Source organism: Chenopodium album, chromosome 10, assembly GCF_948465745.1.
Source record: "Chenopodium album chromosome 10, dcCheAlbu1.1, whole genome shotgun sequence".
Lineage (NCBI taxonomy): Eukaryota > Viridiplantae > Streptophyta > Magnoliopsida > Caryophyllales > Amaranthaceae > Chenopodium > Chenopodium album.
In genome coordinates, this window is record NC_137843.1 from 13,848,324 (window position 1) to 13,868,708 (window position 20,385).

Genomic DNA, 20,385 nt, shown 5'->3' on the forward strand with positions numbered 1-20,385 from the left:
TCTATTTCATTTCAATTATGTCCTAGAATTACAATGCAACTAAAAGAATTAGAGAATTATTAATGCTAATTTTGTATAAGTTATTTAGACTTAGTAAAACTGTCAAGAAAAAATGGAATCAATTAAGATATCGTTTTACTATATTGAATTCACATCAAATTTAGAAAATGTTGTCAGTTTATTTAGTTTTTTATACCTCCTGGCAAATTATATGTTGTAGATCTTATAATGCCAATTTGTCAAATATTAGTAAGAACGCATGTCAATGTGCGCCCTCCAAAAAGTTACCCAAATCATCACAAAAAAATTAATCTACCAAGTTTACAAGTACTAATTGTCATATTATTTACATTAAATATAGGAATGCTTATTTTGTTTTATTACTTTTTAGCATGTCCTAGTAAGTTATATTCTGTAAATCATAAAATATCAAAATTACTTGAAAAATCTAGTATTATTAACACCACATGACAATGTGCTATCTCTAAAAAGTACAAAAATCATCATATAAATGTAATATTCATTGTCATATTACAACACAACCCTCTATATAGACACTAAACACTCTGGAAGGGTAATTCGAAACACACTATTTAGTCCCAAATTATTTCATTCCTCAAGTAAAAAAAAATAAAAAAAACACTCACCCCAAAATCCAATTGCTCCCTTTGAATATATACCTTCTTTTGCAAATCAAAACAATTAAAAAAAAAAACAAACAAACATATGGAAGAAACCTTTGTCCTAATAGTGGGAGCAGGTCCTGCGGGACTAGGCATTGCTGCATGCTTAACCAAAAAATCTATTCCTTACATTGTTCTTGAAAAGGAAGATTGTTGTGCTTCTCTTTGGAAGAAACGCGCTTATGATCGATGCCATCTTCATCTAGCAAAAGAATTTTGCTCATTACCCCATAAGCCCCATGCACCACAATCTAAGAAATATATGAGTAAGAATGATTTCATAGAATACATTGATGATTATGTTTTCGAATTTGATATTAGGCCACGATACTTTCACTCTGTTGAATCTGCATCATTTGATAAAGCCAAGGGAAAATGGCTAGTTGAAGCTAAGGACACTTTTGTGAAAACATCTAAATTTTTCGTCGCGAGTTTTTTGGTAGTCGCAACAGGTGAAAATGGCAAGAGTTACATCCCTAATATCCCCAGTTTGAAGGATTTTAAGGGAGATGTATTGCACTCTAGTGAATATAAGTCTGGTCGTGAATTTCAAAACAAAGATGTGTTGGTCGTTGGTTGTGGTAATTCTAGGATGGAAATTAGTTATGATTTGTGTAATTCAGGAGCCAACACTTCAATTATTATTAGAAACCCGGTAAATTTTTTTTTTTTAATCACATTTTTTATCTTGTAAATATAGGAAACACAAATAAACCATACTTATGTATTATTCTTTTATTGTTGTTGGTTCATATAGGTTCATGTGGTTGCAAGAGAAATGATCTTTGTAGGGATGCACTTGCTAAAGTACTTTAGTTTATCAACAGTGGACGCTCTAGTCACTCTTGCTAGCTACTTGAAATACGGGAATTTATCAAAGTACGGAATCTATCGACCAAATGAAGGCCCTTTTTTGCTTAAGGCAACAAAGGGAAGAAGCCCGGTTATTGATGTGGGAACTATTGCCAAAATTCAATCCGGAGCAATTAAGGTAAATTTCTTTTAATTATTTATTTGTTAATAAATTTTTGTGATTCAACTTTTTCATCCCTTGGATAATTTGTTGTTTCATTGTATGGGGACAAAATGGACAATCTTGAATAATGTTAATATAATAAATTACTAACTACCATGAATATCTTCATATATATAAAAAGTACCACCAAATTTATCATATGTTGTATTTTATTTGCAAATTTCTTACCTGTCTTTTTCAATTTATTTGTGAAACTTATAGGTTTTGCCGGGGATTGAGAGAATTAATAAGAGCAAAGTCATATTTGAAGATAAAGTTGAATTAAGCTTTGATGCAATAATATTTGCAACAGGATTCAAAAGCACGGCTTGTGAATGGCTTACGGTATATACACTTTTACCTCAAGTTTATGTAACTTAAGTAACAATCCAATCTTAGTATCACACACATGTATGCACACATAGATAGAGATTAATCATATTATTTATGCATTATTTTTCTCTTGGGTTTACTTTATCAATAAGTATAATATATTATTTTAACATACACTTAAAAATGATTTTTTTTTTTTTTTTTTTTTTTTTTTTTTTTTTTTTTTTCTCTTAGGATTATGATTTTATACTAAAGAACGATGGATTTCCAAAGAATCGTTTCCCAAATCACTGGAAAGGAAAGAATAAATTATATTGTGCTGGATTATCGAGAATGGGACTACAAGGTGTTTCAAAGGATGCCATAGCCATTGCCAACGATATTGAGATGGTTTTAAGAACTGTGCTTTGTGAAGATATTTAACTTTTATATGTATCTTAGTGGTTAGTGCTGAGTTTTCTAGAATAATTTATTTTTTTACTTTGCTTTTTAAGCTATTACGACCCATAGGCTGGTGCAAATTAAATCTAAAATACATGTTGCTATCAAATAAATTTATAAATTAATAGATATTGCTATTACATATTCATCATCTAACTTATGCTTTTAGCATTATTATTATCGTTAAACGGAAGAAGGAGCTTAATCAATCAATCAATAATAATCATCAATAACAATATACTAAAAGACACACCAGCAATGACTCGTGTCAATTTCTGGTGTGTCCTTAGTATATATATTTTTTTTAATAATTGATTACTATTTTATTTTATTTTTTCACGGAAGTTATTTAAAAAAAGTTTGTTTTTGTCAACTATATAAATGAGCAATAATATTTACCAATTTTTATGTAAATATGAAATTAATTATGGAATAGTAAGAAAATATATAATTTTTTTCAAGAAGATGTAATTTTGGTGGAATATTTTTTAAAAATTTGATCTTGATCAAATATTCCATGTTACTTCAATTTTGTTCAAGATTAACAATTTTTATAATTTATGCTATAAATAAATTAATTTGTCATAAGAAGATATGGGGTAATTAAAATAACCGTGTATGGCACGGGACCTAACCTAATTTACACTAAAGTATAAGCCACCTTCTTAATAATGTTTTAAAGATAAAAGTTGATGTAGGGCTATGTTTAGTTCAATTTACTCAAGTTGATATTTGCTTATTTAAGAATTAATTACTAGATCAAATTATATACTACTTCTGTTAAATATTAGTTGCAGCTTTGGAGTATTTTATATCTAACGAAGGTAGTATATTACGTCGAAATAAGTTAAGATTGTTTTGTTTTGGTTTTTTTTTTTTTTTTTTTTTTTTTTTTTTTTTTTAATTAGGGCTTGTTTATCGTTTAAGATCTTTAATTTTGAAGTTACTAAAATTACAAAATTCCATATTTAGAAAGTGCATATTATAGTGAATCTATTGATTTAACAGTATATCGGATTAGAGCAAGTGAAATAAAGCACGAATACAATCTAGTCCATTTTATACAATAAGTATTTATTGGCCCGGATGATGCCCCATCATTATAATTTTATAACTTTAATGAAAAATGCTATATATAGTCCTAAGGGAAGTATTAATGAAATATATTCATTAATTATACTAGCCTCTTTTGCTAGGGTTTTTTCTTTGTTTTTTCTTCAATCCTTCCCTACTTCTCTTCATCTCCTTCATTCTTGATTTTTATTTGTGAATTTTGTAGGGGCTTCCACTGGTTTTTACCGGTGGAAAGCCCCAAAATCTCTTTAATTGCTTTCAATAAAAAGATACCATCCTTAAGATGGTGTTCATGGTAGGGATTTTAATTACTTGTTTATTGAAGAATGAAGATCGAAGGTTTTGCAATTTCTACCGGAGTTTAGAAGACCACGGAAGTATATTCATCCAAAAAATTATGCATCTGCAGATCTTATGCCGAATCAGAGCGAACTCACAGATTGTATTGCTTCGGATGAAGTTTTTTGTTAAGGCTAGTATCAATTCGGATGAAGTTTATGCATCTACGATGTTGTTATTTTTAGGGTTTTATATATTTTTGTTGAAATTTTAAATTTCTCAAAAATTGATTGTAAGTGCCGTTTGGCTATTTTATAAATGACATCTTTAATCTTCCCATCAAAAAAAAAATATATATCACAAAAAAAAAAGATACTATTATACAAAGTAGAATATAGGTTATTGTGCAATTTCTAATGAGCTACATTTTAAAAGGATTTAAATATGAAGAGTTTTTTTCAAGGAAAGTAAAACATTATTCCCTCTATTCCTTTTTTTTTTTTGCACCATGGGTCCACTTTATGTGAGAGCTTTATAAGTCATATAGTGCAAAAAAAAAAAAAAAAAAAAAAAAAAAAAACGGTACAAATGGAGTATTACAATGTGATGAGGGAAGAATGATGACACTTAGGGTGACACAAAGCACTCATGTGGCACCTAAAACATATCGAGGGAAAGAGAATGACACATGGCTGTAGCATACTAGAATGTTGTCTTTTTGAGTTTTAATAACATTATAGATGTCGTGCTATCTACCTCCATAAACAACAAAGGGATACAATTGCATTATAAAGTACGTCGTATCCATAGTCATTGTTCATCCCTTTGAGAGCATCAGCAATGAATAGGATATCTCTCCTTTTAGCCTTCCTTTATTTTATTGCTTAAAGGATCCTTTGATCTTTATTGATGTTGAGCATACTAAAAGAGTCTTCTTAGCAAAAGGAAAAGTTGTAATCCTCTTGGTGAAGAGGAAAGAACTCCTCAACATGCGTGCAATCTAACCCACATTTTGGTATCATAAATACCTTGTAAGAACTACTCTCACTTTAACCCCCATTCTTATCCTCCACCGCCCCACCTTTTCTCAACCCCTGCTCACCAGTGACTGGCGCTCTTCGCCTAGCCGTCGCTGGCGAGCCCAGTTCTCCTATCCGTTTCCTTTCTAGTTTTTTTTCATTTTTCGTTTTTTGCTCTGTTGGTGAAGAATTCAGAGGTCCTCTTTGGTGGTTCCATATTATTGGGTTCATCGTCAAGTGTTTTGCGGCTAGCTTCAATGAATTAAGAACCAACGACTAGTGTTAACGCCGCCGTTGAAAGGAATTTCATTAATTAATTCCCGGCGGTAAAGGTGAAGTTAAGTTTAGGGTTTCCTCGCGTATCCAAGGTTAGGTTCAGTGAGGGGTTCTTTGTGTTGTTGTTGGTATTGGGTTGAGTTTTTGCCGGTGAGGTTTTATTAATTTTTCGTTGCTTTTTACTCTGTTCTCAAGTAAGTTTGAGCTTGTTTTCTTTTAGTTGTTGTTTTTGGTTTTGCTTTAGTTTATTTATGAGTTTGTTTCCTTTTAGTTGTTTTTGGTGTTGCTTTAGTGTATTTATGTTGCTGTTGTTTAAGTTGCTTGTTTTGTTGGTTGGGTTTTGGTTTTAAATATTCCTCTTTCTCAGCTTGGTCCTGAGTTAGAGTTCCTTAGAATAGTTCTAGCTTTGCAAGTTAATGAAGTGTTGTCGTGGTCTTTTGAGCCTTGTTGGTTGGTTTTAAGGGTTGTAAGATTAAGTTTTCTCTTATTAGTTGGATTGGTGGTCCTACAAATAGGCTTGTCAGGGTGTGAATGTGTACCCCTGGTAGTTAAAACAATTCTCTGGGAGGTGAAGTTATTTGCGCGAGTGGATGGTTTTCCGTGTATATGGAGATTGCAGGAGGAGTGTGGTTTGGAGGGAAGATTTGGTTTGCGGGTCTTGTTGCTAGGTTATGGGATGATATGGGCATTCAGGCAATTGTTATCATCGCCAAGCAATTGTTATCATCCCTTTGTTAGTTTGGGTGATGACAAGATCAGTCATCGCTGTTAATCAATATCTTGAAGGAGGCTATCCATCTTTGATGTTTGGGTTAACCAAATAAAGTCCTGCATTTGCTATCCATCTTTGATGTTGGTAGAGTTTCAAGAAAAGATCCTACATTTGGATGCACGGTTTCTCATAGAGTCGTTAGGATATATGACTCTATAGGTTTGGTTCCCATACTCCTAGGATGCAGATATGCTTTTTAATCCCTAGGAGAGGAGTGGTGTCACAGGTACGTTCTTCAGCAAAAAGGTGCATATTTCGGGTCCTTCCGTCTCCCAATAGTTTCCATCACGATTTTCCTTCGCTGTCAATGCCAGGTCGGGTTCTCTTTAATGTTTATGATATGCGCTCTTGGTCCATCTCGACTGCTTCAGTCAATTCGGCTTCTCTTGGTCCACAGTATGGATGTGGGTTGGTTCTCTTGGTTGTTCGGGCTCCGCAGCTATTCGTGTGCTACAAGACATTTTCAGTATTTTGTTCTCTTCGTTCTTCCAGTAATAGTTCTTAGTGTGTGTAGGTTGTTTTGTATTCTTGTATTAGTTTATGTTTAGGTTGTAATTCTGTTTTTCTTTAATAGTATCTTTTGTAAAAAAAAAAACCCACATTTTGGTGTTTAAAAAAATACTTGAGTATATTAATAAGAGAGAGAATATATGTAGGTATACGTAAACAGGAGAGAAAGAATAGGAAATGATTCTCATTAATGACGGAGAAAGAGGATGAGGAAAAGAATTGAGATAATGGGTAATGATGTGGAGGAAAGAAAATGTGATGTATCAAACGGAGGAAAGGGGAGAAAATGAAAAAGGATATATGTATCCTCCCCATTGTTAATGCTCTTTCAAGTGAATTTTCCTTATTCTTCAATAGGAAATTAGCACAACAAAATCAAAAATAATATTCCACTAAGATACTCCATGTGCTATATTTTTTCAAGAAAGGTTGGCTTAGAAAATCACTTAAATATCTTAGTAATTAAGTTTCAATGCATGTTTTTCATATAAAGAAATGTAGTACTACGAGTAGTGATCAAATAAGCCATGAGCCATGACTATACCAAGATACTTGGTAAAATAGAATTGTCAACTTGTCATCATCATATCCTTATTTTCCTATCTAACAACTCTTATTTCTTTAAGTATTTAGCTTCGATCAAACCTTAGCATTTACTAATATATAATTAAGCTACTTCTAATCTAAAACAGAACAAGTCAATTAAGCAATCTATGAACAAGTCACTGACCATCCAAGAAAAAAATGAGGCAGAAAATTAAAAAAAAAAACTTGAAACAGCAACTATATAACATGGGAAGATGGTACCTGATATATACAGACAAGAAGATAGTACACAATTTATACGTCAGTTGAAAAGAATAGTTGATAACACCGTGAATCTGTAACAAAACAACCATGTATGTAACTAGACCTATTTCTTTTTACAGTAAATCCCCTGATTCGCTCTCAGTTCCACCCCCTGAAGGTCCGAATTCGGGTTACCTTGTTATCCAAGACGATGGTTCATTGATGCCTTCCTGTTTTGGTCAGTCTAAGAGCCTCGGCATCAACGACTTGCCTCTTCCATCTAACAAGATACTTTTTACTGATGATGGGGATCAAATCCTTGCTGTTCCTGTTATCAATCAGCCACTTTCTTCAAATCGATACTACGTTATCAAGGCACATAAGAAGCACAAAGGGTAAGCATTAGATATGAATACATATAGAATATGAGCATACTGTCATATTTGCAATGGTTTCATAATACCTCAGATGCTTACTTCTTACAAAGCTTTATCATGTTTTGCTTTTTTGGTTTGATTGTTTGGAAATAGAGAAGCGTATGCTTGTTCAAAGGAAGAAGGTAAAGGCATAAGTTGCGGAGGGAGTTATATTCAAGATGTGACACCTAAACCCTTGGATCCTATAGATATATATCAGCAGTTCGAGTTTGAGAACTCGATGAAAGTTACCTGCACCACTGAAAGCAGAGGATTTGTGGTTAAATCCATTGCTCCTGATGGTCATGCTCCGCGATCCTTAAGAAACAAATTGCCTACACTCATCCAAAGATCAACTACAAACTCCAAAGATTTCATATATGAAGAAGCCAATGGCCTTAATAGTTCACTGCGCAAACAACTTCCTGACTTCAACTTCCCCTTGTCTCGTGGAGCTTCAGAACCTGTTTGTGTTGGTAAATGGTACTGTCCTTTCATGTTCATTCATGAAGGAAAGTTGAAAGATCAAATAAAGGATTCAGTGTACTATGAGATGACACTTGAACAACGGTGGGAGAGGATTTTCATAACTGATAGTAGTTATAACCAAGGCAATAATAATAAGGTGATGATGGATGTTGTTGTTCGAACACAAGAGTTTGCAGTAGGTGGAAAGGATGCTGTTATAGATGAGAGAACTTCAGACAATAAGGTGGTTTGGTTTCAGACCATTGGTAACGTGGGAGAACAACAAAGTGTTGGGTTGAATAAGTTGATTGTTGAAAGAATGTTATGGGAGCAAGAAAGAGTTGGATGGGTTAATGGGAAGGAAAAGCAAGTGAGGATGATTAGAGATGAGGAGTATGGAGGAATCGGATGGTGGGCAAGATTTGGGTGTTATGTTCTTGTCGAAAGATTTGTTCTAAAAAGAATTGATGGAACTGTGATTTTAACTTGTGATTTCAAGCACACTCATCAAATTAAGACCAACTGGGAGTAGCAACTATTATGCTTAGTTTGTTTAAGCATCAGAATATATACTATGTTCTTGCAAAATATAAGTTTTAATCTCAATTGTATATTTCCTGCTCATGCAGATTATGCTCATATATACATACATAAAACTACTATTTTCTTTATCATCAAATGCTGAGTTGTGCTCGAGCATGGGCAGCTCCGCTCAGCTAGAACCAATCCAAATTTGAGTTCAACTGCTCGAGTGCTCAACTTGAGTAATGATCTCCCAATGTTAAAGCTAAGAAAATGAACCTTGAAGCAGAAAAGCCATAGAATTACAGTTATATACTGGATTTCTCACTAACTTTTTAAGACTTAATCTTATAATTACTCATAAATCAAGAAAATTCAGTTTATGTTGCTTTTATGTATTACAAAGGAACTTGTTCAAAAGCTTCTCAAGCCAAACACAAGTAGCTCATTAACAGACTCGCTATGCTGACTATCATACGTTGATTTTGGATTTGTAACTTCTTGTATCAACTAACATCTGGATATTTCTGCTAGCAAAATAAAGTCTATTCTAACCCATATAAGACTAAAAACAGGGGAACAAAATTTTAATCTCTGAATCTACCCCACAGGATAATAAGAAGATAAATCAAATACGGAGTTTCATTTATATAACAAACTCAAAATTGTCATATCAGAAGTAAAGTCTACAAATCCATATATTCATGTTAGACATCCAATAGAATCAGGAAAGTGTTCAGACTATACCTTATTATGTTCTGTTTGCTTATTCATCTTCACTACAATGCAAGGGGCAATCCCTTCATTCTTCACAGAGTTTTTTGTCGCCGTCTGAATTCTGAGCTGGTTCCTCACTTCCTCATCACCATGAATCTGAGTACTGAAGCCAGAGGCTGCAAGTTAGGTTGCTTACCATGAATACCATCTGAAGTTTCAATTTTGCTCAAGTCATCTTCATTTAATTACACATTGTCAACACATCTCTTGGTTCAGAAAGTTTCTGTTTATTATAGGTGGACAAGATTTGGATTTTATGTTCTTGTTAAAAGATATGTACTAAAAACAATAGATTAAAGTGCGATTTTAATTTGTTATTTAAGCACACTAATCAAATCCATAATCAGATATTTTCCTCCTCAACCCTTGCTACCAAATCCATCTCTCGTTTCGACTCCAACATTCTATTCTCCAACCCCTTCATTACATCCCCTGTGTCTTCCGACTCCACATCCTCTCGAATTCGACAATGCTCGAAAAGCCGCGTTGCACCAGCCTCAATTACATAATCAGAGTTCTGAGGGTCAGTCTTCTTAACAATTTCGAGCAATTCGTGCAATTGAAGTAGAATCTGAAACATTTAATCCCTAAATATGTCTCTTCTTCAATGATATCTTCCTTCCTGCCATTGAATTTAGTGCCTGCATACATGTAATTCCCACAAAAATTGCAGCGAATACTCATTGGCAACATTGTTCGAACTTTCATTTGTTGATTCTTCGCTTTTCTTCGTCTTGGAATTTTACTGGGATCGAAATTTGGCGGGTAATACTTGTTTAATACTTTCCTTTCTCCCATATTCGATTATCAAATCAGGCTGATTACAATCAATAGTTGAATAACGAGTTTAGAAGAACCTAAATTGTGTGTAATGAGAATGAAGTTTGACGATAAACCCTAGATTGTGAAATTGAAATTCGATGATTATAAAAAGAAACTTAACATCTTATCTCAGAGCTGCTTAACATCTAGTTAATGGGAGATAGAAATATTTTGTCAAAAAAAATAAGGATAGAAATATCAATGGATAACGTGTTGGGCACGAAACTGACTGAGATAGATAAAGATTTTTTATTTTGGTTTTTTTTGTATATAAAAAAAATACAAATCAAGGTTATTGCCGTATTGGTTGAACAACATAATACGATATTGTTGGGTTTTTCTTAGAAAAAAAAAAAAGTTTTTTTCTGCCTAGTGTCATGAGCGCAACTAGCGATTCTAAGCCAACTCGAATAGGAAAATTTGTTAAAAAGGTACTTATTTGTTCACCTTTTTAGGAAAGAAGATCTTATATGTTCAAAATGGTGAAAAAGGTCCTTATAAACCACTTTTGTTATAGAGAGGGACCTTGTCGTTGGAATATGACCATTGGCTTTACTTTTTCGATGTTGGTTTGAGTTGTAAATTGAAGGAGGTTTGTGAAGGAAAGTGAAGGGTAGAGAAAGAGAGTAAAGTTGAGTCAGAAATGCCTTTTTTCGAAGGAGAGAGAAACTAAAGGATTGATGAAGATTTTGCCTATATTAATAAAATCACTCATATTGCAATTTTTTGGGTGAGGTCACAAAAATTTTGTATTAATTAAAAAATAAAATGAAGATTTATTTTTATAAGAATGAATATCATATAATATGAAAATAAACATTTATTTAATAAGAATGAACATTATACTACATGAAAATGAACATTTGATTATTAAGTAATACAAAATTATTGTTAAATATGTTCAATTAGAAAATGTTCATTTTTATTAAAGTAAAGAAAAAATTGTCAAAAATAATACAAACTTTGAGCGGTCCGTCAAAAATAAGTCAATCTACCGGTTGGTGACTTAATTTATAGGTATGTGGGACACATGTCACTTTTTGATTGGTTAAATAATTTAATTTGATTTTTAGAATGTTTTTAATATTTTTAATTTTAAAAAGAAATCAAATGTTATTAATTATTTATTATTATTTTTTATAAAAAAAAAACCCTCCCCCGCCCATCCACCTCTTCCCCCCCTATCAACATCATGTTCCCGACGCTCAGCCTTCCGGCGACCTCCGATCCGTGCCCCAGCCACCTCCCTTGTTCCACCACCACCACCCACTGCACCACCAAAAACCATCGCAAGCAACAGCCACAACCACCAACCACCATACCAACCACCGAAACAACCATACCAACCACCGAAACTGCCATACCAGCCACCAAAACCACCATACCAACCTACGAAACCTCCATACCAACCCAACCCACTACCACCAAGATCCAAAAACCCACCTCTTACTTACCGTAAACCCCACCATAATCACCAAAACCCATCCCATCCAGCCCGAAGTCACCACAAACCAACTTCTAACCCCTCCTCGTTAGAGTCCCTGCCCCTCATTGTCGAAATTGAAATTAAAATTAAAATTAAAAGCCTAGAATTTGAAAAGTGAAAGGGGGATTGTGAGATTGAGTTTGAAAACTCAGATTTAATGCAAAATTGGCGAATATGGGAGGTGAACTTAGGGGATTTCGACTTTGACAAGGGGGAGGGGCAGCAACTCCAACAGGACCGGCGGACTTGTAGTGTTCGGTGGTGGACCGACGGTGTTGCTGGTGAACTGGCGGCGTCGGTGTTCTGGTTTCGGTGGTGTTGGAGGCAAAATTGATTTTTGGTTGGTTGTGTTTGCGGTGGTCATTGATGATGGTGGTGGTTTTTGATTGAAGATGGAAGAGAAAAGAGGGGGGCAGGGGAGAGAGAGGGGGGTGAATGGGTGATTATTTGATGATTAACAAATCTAATTAAAGTTAGGTTAGTAAGTTAAGTAATTTTTTAAGGAAAAAGTTAAGTAATGTTTTTGATTAGGAGTTAATTAAAGTATTAAACAATTTTATTAAAAAAAAAACAAAAATATTAACCGATCCTTTAGGATGTAGGTAAATTATCTTGTTAAAAACGGATTTCCCTCAAAGTTTTTATTATTCAGATATAATCAAAAGATTGACTTGTTTTTGACGGACCGCTCAAAATTTGTATTATTTTTGACAATTTTTCCCTCAAAGTTTGTATCATTTTAGTAGCAACCTCAGCCATTAACAACTGTAGGTCCAATCCATGGCTTGATCTGCCACTATTAGGTTGGGCTCAAAATTTGAAAAGTAAGTTCCAAGTAAGGCCCGAAACCTTAGGCCTCGAGGGTTTGATTGGGTTGATGCATGAGCTAGCTAGTCCAAGGGTCATTTTAGGAGTTGGCCCGCAATGCCTCTTTAAAAAAGGAAAATTTGATAATATTAATCACAACTTTGAATCATTTATTTTTAATAATCCTAACCATCAAATATTTTCTAACAAACCCAATTTTGGTGGCGTTTCCTTTTATCAAGTCATTAATTACCGGTCAACGACTTGTTTTAAAAGGTAATTTGACACTACTTATCAAGCCCTAATTTGTCCAAAAAATAAAAACATAAAAATAATTTTTTTAAATAAATAAAATTAAAAAAAAGAAAAAAAACCTCCTCTTTCCCCCGCCGGAGAACACCCTCTCCTTCCCCTTCCCCTGTTGAAAACCCAGCCCCCACCCATCCCGCCCTTCTTTGGATTTTCAATTTTTAAAAAAATGGCTGCAATTTGCATAATACATATTACCTCCGTTCCTGAAAGTTCGACTCACTTACTATTCATGTGACCAAAATAAAATAACTTTGACCACATTTTATGACTTATATAATCAAAATATATGTATTAACAAGCTTGATCTTAATTATAAGATTCCCCTAATGATAAAATTTTCAAATATATATCAAAATTTTAAAAATTTTAATTATATATAGTCGAAGTTATTAATGGTCAAAGATGTTTATTGGAGACCATGCAAATGCTAAGTAAGTCGAACTTTCAGAAAAGGAGGGAGTATTTTAAATGGCTGCAATTGATAAATTTTCCTTTTATTAAAAAAATTACTTAAATAAGGAAAGTTTTGTAAAGATTGTACATATTTAGTAAAAGATGCACTTAATAAGAAACAAAGCTAGTATTTTGGAATAAAAGCTTTGGGAACATAATTCAAAGATTTGATTATAATCATGAGATCAGGGCATTATCCATTATGTATGTATCTCATGTTTCACTGAGCTTATGGTTGTAAGTTGATATCAAATTTGATAGATACAATTTTTTAATTTTCCTTATTATTTTAGGTGTGTGAAATTGATAAATAATCATTACAGTATTGAATACCAACTTCTTCGGCTCTTCATCTCATTATATGGGATTATGTATATACATACACTAGACTAACGGAGATTAAAATGTAATAATAGCTAGGGTAGTTTTTAACCCAAATAATGGGATTATGTATCCCAAATAATTCATTTTTCGTGAACAAGAAGTGATGATTGTTATTTGCATACTTTGTCTAGCAATTCATGCCACTACATAAAAGAAAAAAAAAAGCATTGTTCATAGATTCGTTCTGTTACTGTGGTGTCTTATTACGTTAGTTCTTGTTTGCCGACTTGCCGTTACGTCGGCAGAGTAGTATTGGAGTAGCAGGACATGGGGTAACTTAGGTCAGTAACATAAACTTTGATATGACATTGTTGGACCTTTACAGTGTACACCATCATATCAAGGACCCACCACTTTTTCATAACTTGTTCAGGAATTACTGCAATTGGAGCAGCTGCAGCAGGGTATGACCGTATGAAACTTTAACTTACGAATGTACTCACATGAAGATTTCCGAATTGCTAAAAACAATTGAAATGAATTGAACCAAATTTAACTGATTGGAGTTGAACTGAATTGAATTGAAATGAATTATTTATAAGAGAAGGAAATTATAAAATAAACTAAAGTGATTAGAGTTGAATTGAACTGAACTGAAATTAAGCTGAACAGAACATGATATTATACTTGCTCCTTTTTACAAAGATAAACACAACAGAAATATGTCTAAAAGGTACATATATGTTCACTTTTTTGTGTAGTGATCTTATATGTTCAAATTAGTGAAAAATGTCCTTATAAGCTACTTTGTGAGGAGAGACCTTGACATCGGAATATGACCGCTGACTTCATTTTTCCGGCATTGACCATCATATGACAAGCACATGATGTTTAAAAAAAAGCCTTCTCCTTTTTTTCCCATGATTTTGAGGAAAGAAAAGGGATTTTGAGAGAAATTTTGGGGATAGAAAGAGAGAATGTGAAAATATGGGGAAAAAATGAACGAAATGGCCTTTTTAAAACATCATCCACGTGCCACGTGCGTGATAGTCAATACCGAAAAAGTAAAGTCAATGACCATATTCCGACGTCAAGGCCCCTACTCACAACAAAAATGACTTATAAGAACCTTTTTCATTACTTTAAACAAATAAGGTCCTTATTTGCAAAAAAGTGAACATATAAGTACCTTTATAACAAATTTTCCTAAAAACATATATATACACGAATAGATGAATGAGTTGGGTGATGTGTTGGATGTATCATCACCCGAATTCAATCTCATCTGATCCGATCCATCTGTTAAACTCACAAGAATTTTAGGAGTAACCGGATTAATCTTTACCATTAATCATATAAAAATAGGCTTACAACATTAACCTAAATTGTCAAAAACTCAATTGTATTAGTCACATAACACAGAAAGAGTATGGGGTATTTTGTACAATGACCATGACCCAATATTTCACCAGTACCTGTAGTGCTATCCTCTGCCACATCACCACTCGTACTCCCCCTTAATTCAAGAAGGTTAGAGGCAATATTAGTACTAACTAAAAAATGATCGGAAACAACACCATCACTAACAATGCGTGGTTCCTGCAGGCGGGTGCACGATCCGCATGGTACATCCCTTCCAAAAAAAAAGTGGAAGGAACATTGTGTAGAGATATAAAGAACATTTAGTTAAAGTGAAAAGAACATATTATATTATTGTAAAGAACATTGTATAGAAATGTAAAAAACATTAAGTTAAAGTGAAAAAAACATGTTATACAATTGTAAAGAATATAACACGCTGTTAAATAATGTTCTTTATCTTCATATTCTTTGATTATCAAAATAATTTACTTTTATTTGTGACATAATGTTAATTGTTTATTTTAAAATATTCTTTGAATTTTGTCTTTAGATCATAGTGGTTGAATAAAAATAATGTTCATTACATTATATTATCATTAGAGGTGATAAAAAATTCAGGTTGGCCCGAGCCTTAACATAATATCTCGTGCCCAAACACTACAAGAAAACAGGTCATTTCCGACGGAACCGTTCCGACGGACACGAAAATCCGTCGGAAAGTACGAAATTTCCGACGAAAATAAAATCCGTCGTAAATTTATGACGGATTTTATTTCCGTCAGAGATTTGCGACGGATTTTAACCCGTTTCCGACGGAATTTAATTTATAAAAAAAAAGAAAAAAAACCCAAAACCCTAATAAAACGGCGCCCCTACCCCTCCTCATTCACAATCCGTCTGTCTCCTCTCCTCTCTTCCTCTTCTGATCTTCTCCTCTCTTTCTCTCATCCTTCTCTTCTCACGCTTTCTCTCTCCTCTCCTCCTCCTCCTCCTTCTCTTCTCACGCTCTCTCTCTCCTCTCGCAAGTTTTCCTCTTCTACTTGTTTATGTCGTTTAAGGTGATGCTTTAAGGTCAAATTAATGGTTTTTAAGGTCAAATTCGACCATGAAAATCCTAGATCTAGGGTTTTCGTGGTCGAATTTGGCCTTGTTAAACCAAGTTCGAGGTGAATTTCAAAGTTTTTTTTTATCTTAAGGTATGTTTTAATTTTAATTTTTGATTTTTTTATTTAATTTTTGGGTGATTTTCAGTGGTGGTGGATCTAAGTTTGGGTGATTTTCGGTGGTGGTTGTGGTCTGGGTCGTATTTGGGTGGGTCGTGGCGGTGGTCTTTTTTTATTATTTTTTTATGTTTGTTGGTGGTGGTGGTCTTGGGTGCCGCCACGGCTAAGGTGGGTGGTGTGGTTAGGGTTCGGTCAGGGGTGGGTGGTGTGGGTTTGGTTGGGTTTTGGTTAGGGGTAGGTGGTGTGGGTTTGGTTAGTGTATTCGGTCAGGGTGGTGTGGGTTTGGTGGGGTTCGGTTAGGGGTGGGTGGTGTGGGTTTGGTGGGGTTCGATTAGGGGTGGGTGGTGTGGGTTTGGTTAGTGTATTCGGTCAAGGGTGATTGGGTTTTGGTGTGGGGTTTTGGTGTGGTGTTTCGGTTAAGGTGGGTAGTCTGTGGTGTGGTTGAGAGAGGCGTTTTGGGTGGTTGGAGGTGGTGATACGCCGTGCTGGGGGTGGCACGGCATATTCTTTTTTAATTTCTTGAAATTAATTTCCGACGGAATTCCCGTCGGAAATTTCCGACGGATTAAGCCGGTGCCGGAAAACCACTAACGACGGAAAATTCTGTCTGAAAATCTGTCAGAAAAGTGTTTCCGACGCAATTTTCGTCGGAAAAGGTCGTTTTCCCTACAAACACTAATCCGACAACAACTTCCGACGGAATTCCGTCGGAAACGAGTTTTCCGATGGAATTAAGGGTGTTTGCGACAGATAATTTCCGTCGGAAATGGACGATTTTCTAGTAATGAAACCCGGAAAATTTAGCGGGCTTTTCGGGTCGGGTTTGGATTTTTATCTAAAAATGCATTTTTAGGTTTGTCCAAACCCGCCCTATTTTCGGGTCGGATCGGGCCGGCCCGAAGTTGATCACTTCTAATCATCATGTTCTTTATTAATATTACGGATATTCTTTAGATATATATAAAGAACAACAAGTTGGATTTTTTTTTTACAAAATAGCTATATGTTCTTTACAAAACATCTATATGTTCATTACAATACAAGTATATGTGATACTCTTTATAAAATAGGTATATGTTCTTTACAAAACAATTGTATATTCTTTACTGAAAAACTAAATATTCATTCCGCCTTTTTTAAAAAAAACGGATACACGAAGCATCATGCATCCGCCTCTATGGAAAAAATTTCACATCACTAGAATCTTAGTGAGAGGGGACATCTTGCCTTAAATCTACACCATCATCTCGCGCGCATAACAGTGCCATGCCTAATCATTGTCAAAATCCTTATCATCCCACAAACTCAAGTCACTAGAATAAAGTAATGTTCCCGTTGCACCCTCATCAAGAGACTCAATAAATGTGAACTTATCTTCAACAAATTAAATTTCACATCACGACTAATTAAAAACTCACTAGTGTTTATTAGTCCGGGCGTTGTCCCGAGTCATATATTATGTATTATACGAAGTACGTATTATATAGTATTATACTTTTTATGTATTATACTTATATAGATATAATTTACATACCTTTCGTCTTCAAGAGGTATGACGTATGAGGTAATAGTTACATTGAATACTTATCGAGTTTATTCTTTGAGTATCGTAATTTTTTTTAAAAAAAAATTAAACTTAGTGCTTTTCACTTATATACTTTTTTTTTTTTTTACACATTGATAACATGGTTAATGATTGGCTTAGGTGGTTAAATAGTCATCTTTATTATAAGAGGTTGAGTGATCGAATCTCCTTAAAAATAAATAAATAAATAAATAAATTATAAAATATTATGCTGTGCGCGCGCGCGCTCTAAAATTTGTTATATATTTAGATAAAATTCCTAATATCAAAAGATAATATTTTATATTTAATTAATTTAAATTGGGAATCTCATTCGCCAATTTTGCTTACGTGTCATTTAAATTATTTAATTCTAAAAGAAATTATTAATCTCGTATTTAATTGAGTACCACTAAAATGTATTATCCTACATGGCGTGCTAAAAAAATTAAATCCTACGTGGCTCTCTAAATACTCGAGAAAAAACTCCCCTTTATATATATATATATATATATATATATATATATATATATATATATATATATATATTAGATTAAACACAATTGAAGGTTATGCATATGAAGAGTTTTAGGATGATAAATGATAAATAATGACACATAAGGTGACACATAGCGCTCATGTGGTGCCAAATCATACGAAAGGACCATGACACATGGCGGTACCAATGTACCGTGTTATCCCTTTGAGTTTTAATAATATTATAGATAGTATAGATTAGTTTCCAAATCATAAAACCGCCAACCCTTTTTTCTAAATGAATAACCAACAAATATACACCCCCTAGATTTCGAATCAAATTTATCTTTACCACGAGAATTATTCACAACTTAACTCAAACACCCAAATAAAAACACGCAGTTCATCATAAGAGGGGGGTTTCTCAAACAAACATTCATGAGGGGTTTTTCCACCTAGAATAGGAGTCGGAGTCAAATTAATAAGATGAATGGTACGACAGCCAAAACAAATTCTCCCTAAAAGTACTTAGGCAATTTAGATTGGAAACGCAAAGCACGAACAACATTCAAAATATGTTTATATTTCCTTTCAACACGACTATGTTATTGAACGGTATCGACACTTGAGGTTTGATGTATTACTTTTTTTTTTTTTATCAAAAAATGGTCTCAAACACAAAAACTCTTGCCCATTGTCACTTTGTAATAATTAATCTTTTTATAAAATTGAGTTTTGATTAGAGCATAAAAATCATGAATTATTTTCCCTAGATAATTACCAACCATGAAATAAATCCATGTAGCACGAGAGTAATCATCAACAATAATGAGAAAATATCTAGCATTGCAACTAGAAGAAATCAAACACATAAACAATAGTGAGAAAATATCACAATGTATCAAATCAAACATGATACTACTTTCAGAGTTTTTTATCCATAAAACAAATATGACAATCTAACACATCACACTTTTTATTTATACTACTACTGGCTATTTCAGGTAAACATGCATGATACTACTTTCATTGAAAGATGACCTAAACGCCTATGCCATAAATACTTGCATCTAAAACTCTAACCAAATTAACTTGAGGAACATGAGCACGAATCGGCCGAAAAAAATAGACCACATTACATTGCACCACCCCCCCCCCCCAATCAAGTTCTCCAAAGTACGGTCTTAAATAGTACATAGCTTCTCTAAGATCAAACCATCACTCAAAATAAGTTTTCCTCGTTGTAACTGCAGTACTTTTCCTATTAGGCAAACCAGCAGGAGATATAATATCAAGCAAATCAGAATACAAATTTAAGTTACCAAACAAGTGGTTTGAAGCTCCGGTATCAATTATCCACTCATCCATGTATATACGTACCGTGAGATTTAATATCTGTCGAGGAAGCAGTGGATTTAGTTTCCTTTATAGCACTTAAAAATTGTGCCTACTCATCATTAGTAAGAGTTAGAGCAGAACCACGATCTTCATCATTCATCTCCTACCCATTACTCTGCAGAGAGCTGCTGCGCTACTAACATTGCCAACGAAAAAAATAAAAATATAAAAACAAAACCAAAGCTAAAATATTTACAAAGTACTGTACTATTCTATTGTCGTTCAAGCCCTTTTCTCTGATTCTCTCATTTTACTTTCTTCTCAATTATTACTATGTAAGTTAAAATTCTTCACTTAAATTTCTTAATTAATTTTCTAATTATTATGAAAATTAAGAGTAAAGATGAGTCATAATGCAAATTAAGTATAAGCCACAAAAGAAAAAGAATAGTTTTGCCCAATCTAAGTGACTATCTTGCATTCATGTTATTAGTAATTTTGCTGAACTTTTTAATACAAAGTATAAAATTCATGCTATGTATTTTTATGGGAAAATTCTTTATCTACCCACCGGATAAATTACAATTACCCACTTCTAATAAAGAGTAGTAATAATCGAATACAAATTAGCAAGATTAATGATACTTCGTTTCGTATTTTAATCATGTAATAGTAATGGGTAATTTATCCTGTGAGTATATTTAGCTTTGTCCTTAGTTATGAGATGTGACTCTATTATTTAGGGCCCCTTTTTTAATTTCTACTCCGGGCCTCCAAAATATCTAAGACAACACTGTTTTTGCCACAATGATCACAGATACGAGCATCACCACTACTACTACC

General features: G+C 33.7%; 2 protein-coding genes across 2 annotated transcripts; both read left to right on the forward strand.

Annotated features, from left to right (window-relative positions):
- The first annotated feature begins 726 nt into the window (after positions 1-726).
- Positions 727-2,454, forward strand: LOC145564888 (putative indole-3-pyruvate monooxygenase YUCCA10). The gene is made up of 4 exons (XM_081625053.1): positions 727-1,338; positions 1,441-1,674; positions 1,921-2,043; positions 2,266-2,454. Exons 1-4 carry the CDS (start codon positions 727-729, stop codon positions 2,452-2,454), a joined length of 1,158 nt encoding a protein of 385 aa, XP_081481179.1.
- Positions 2,455-7,299: 4,845 nt separating this feature from the next.
- On the forward strand, positions 7,300-8,607 carry LOC145564889 (uncharacterized). Its single transcript, XM_081625054.1, has 2 exons — positions 7,300-7,586; positions 7,722-8,607. The coding sequence occupies exons 1-2, from the start codon at positions 7,300-7,302 to the stop codon at positions 8,605-8,607; spliced, it is 1,173 nt and encodes a 390-aa protein (XP_081481180.1).
- Positions 8,608-20,385: the final 11,778 nt, after the last annotated feature.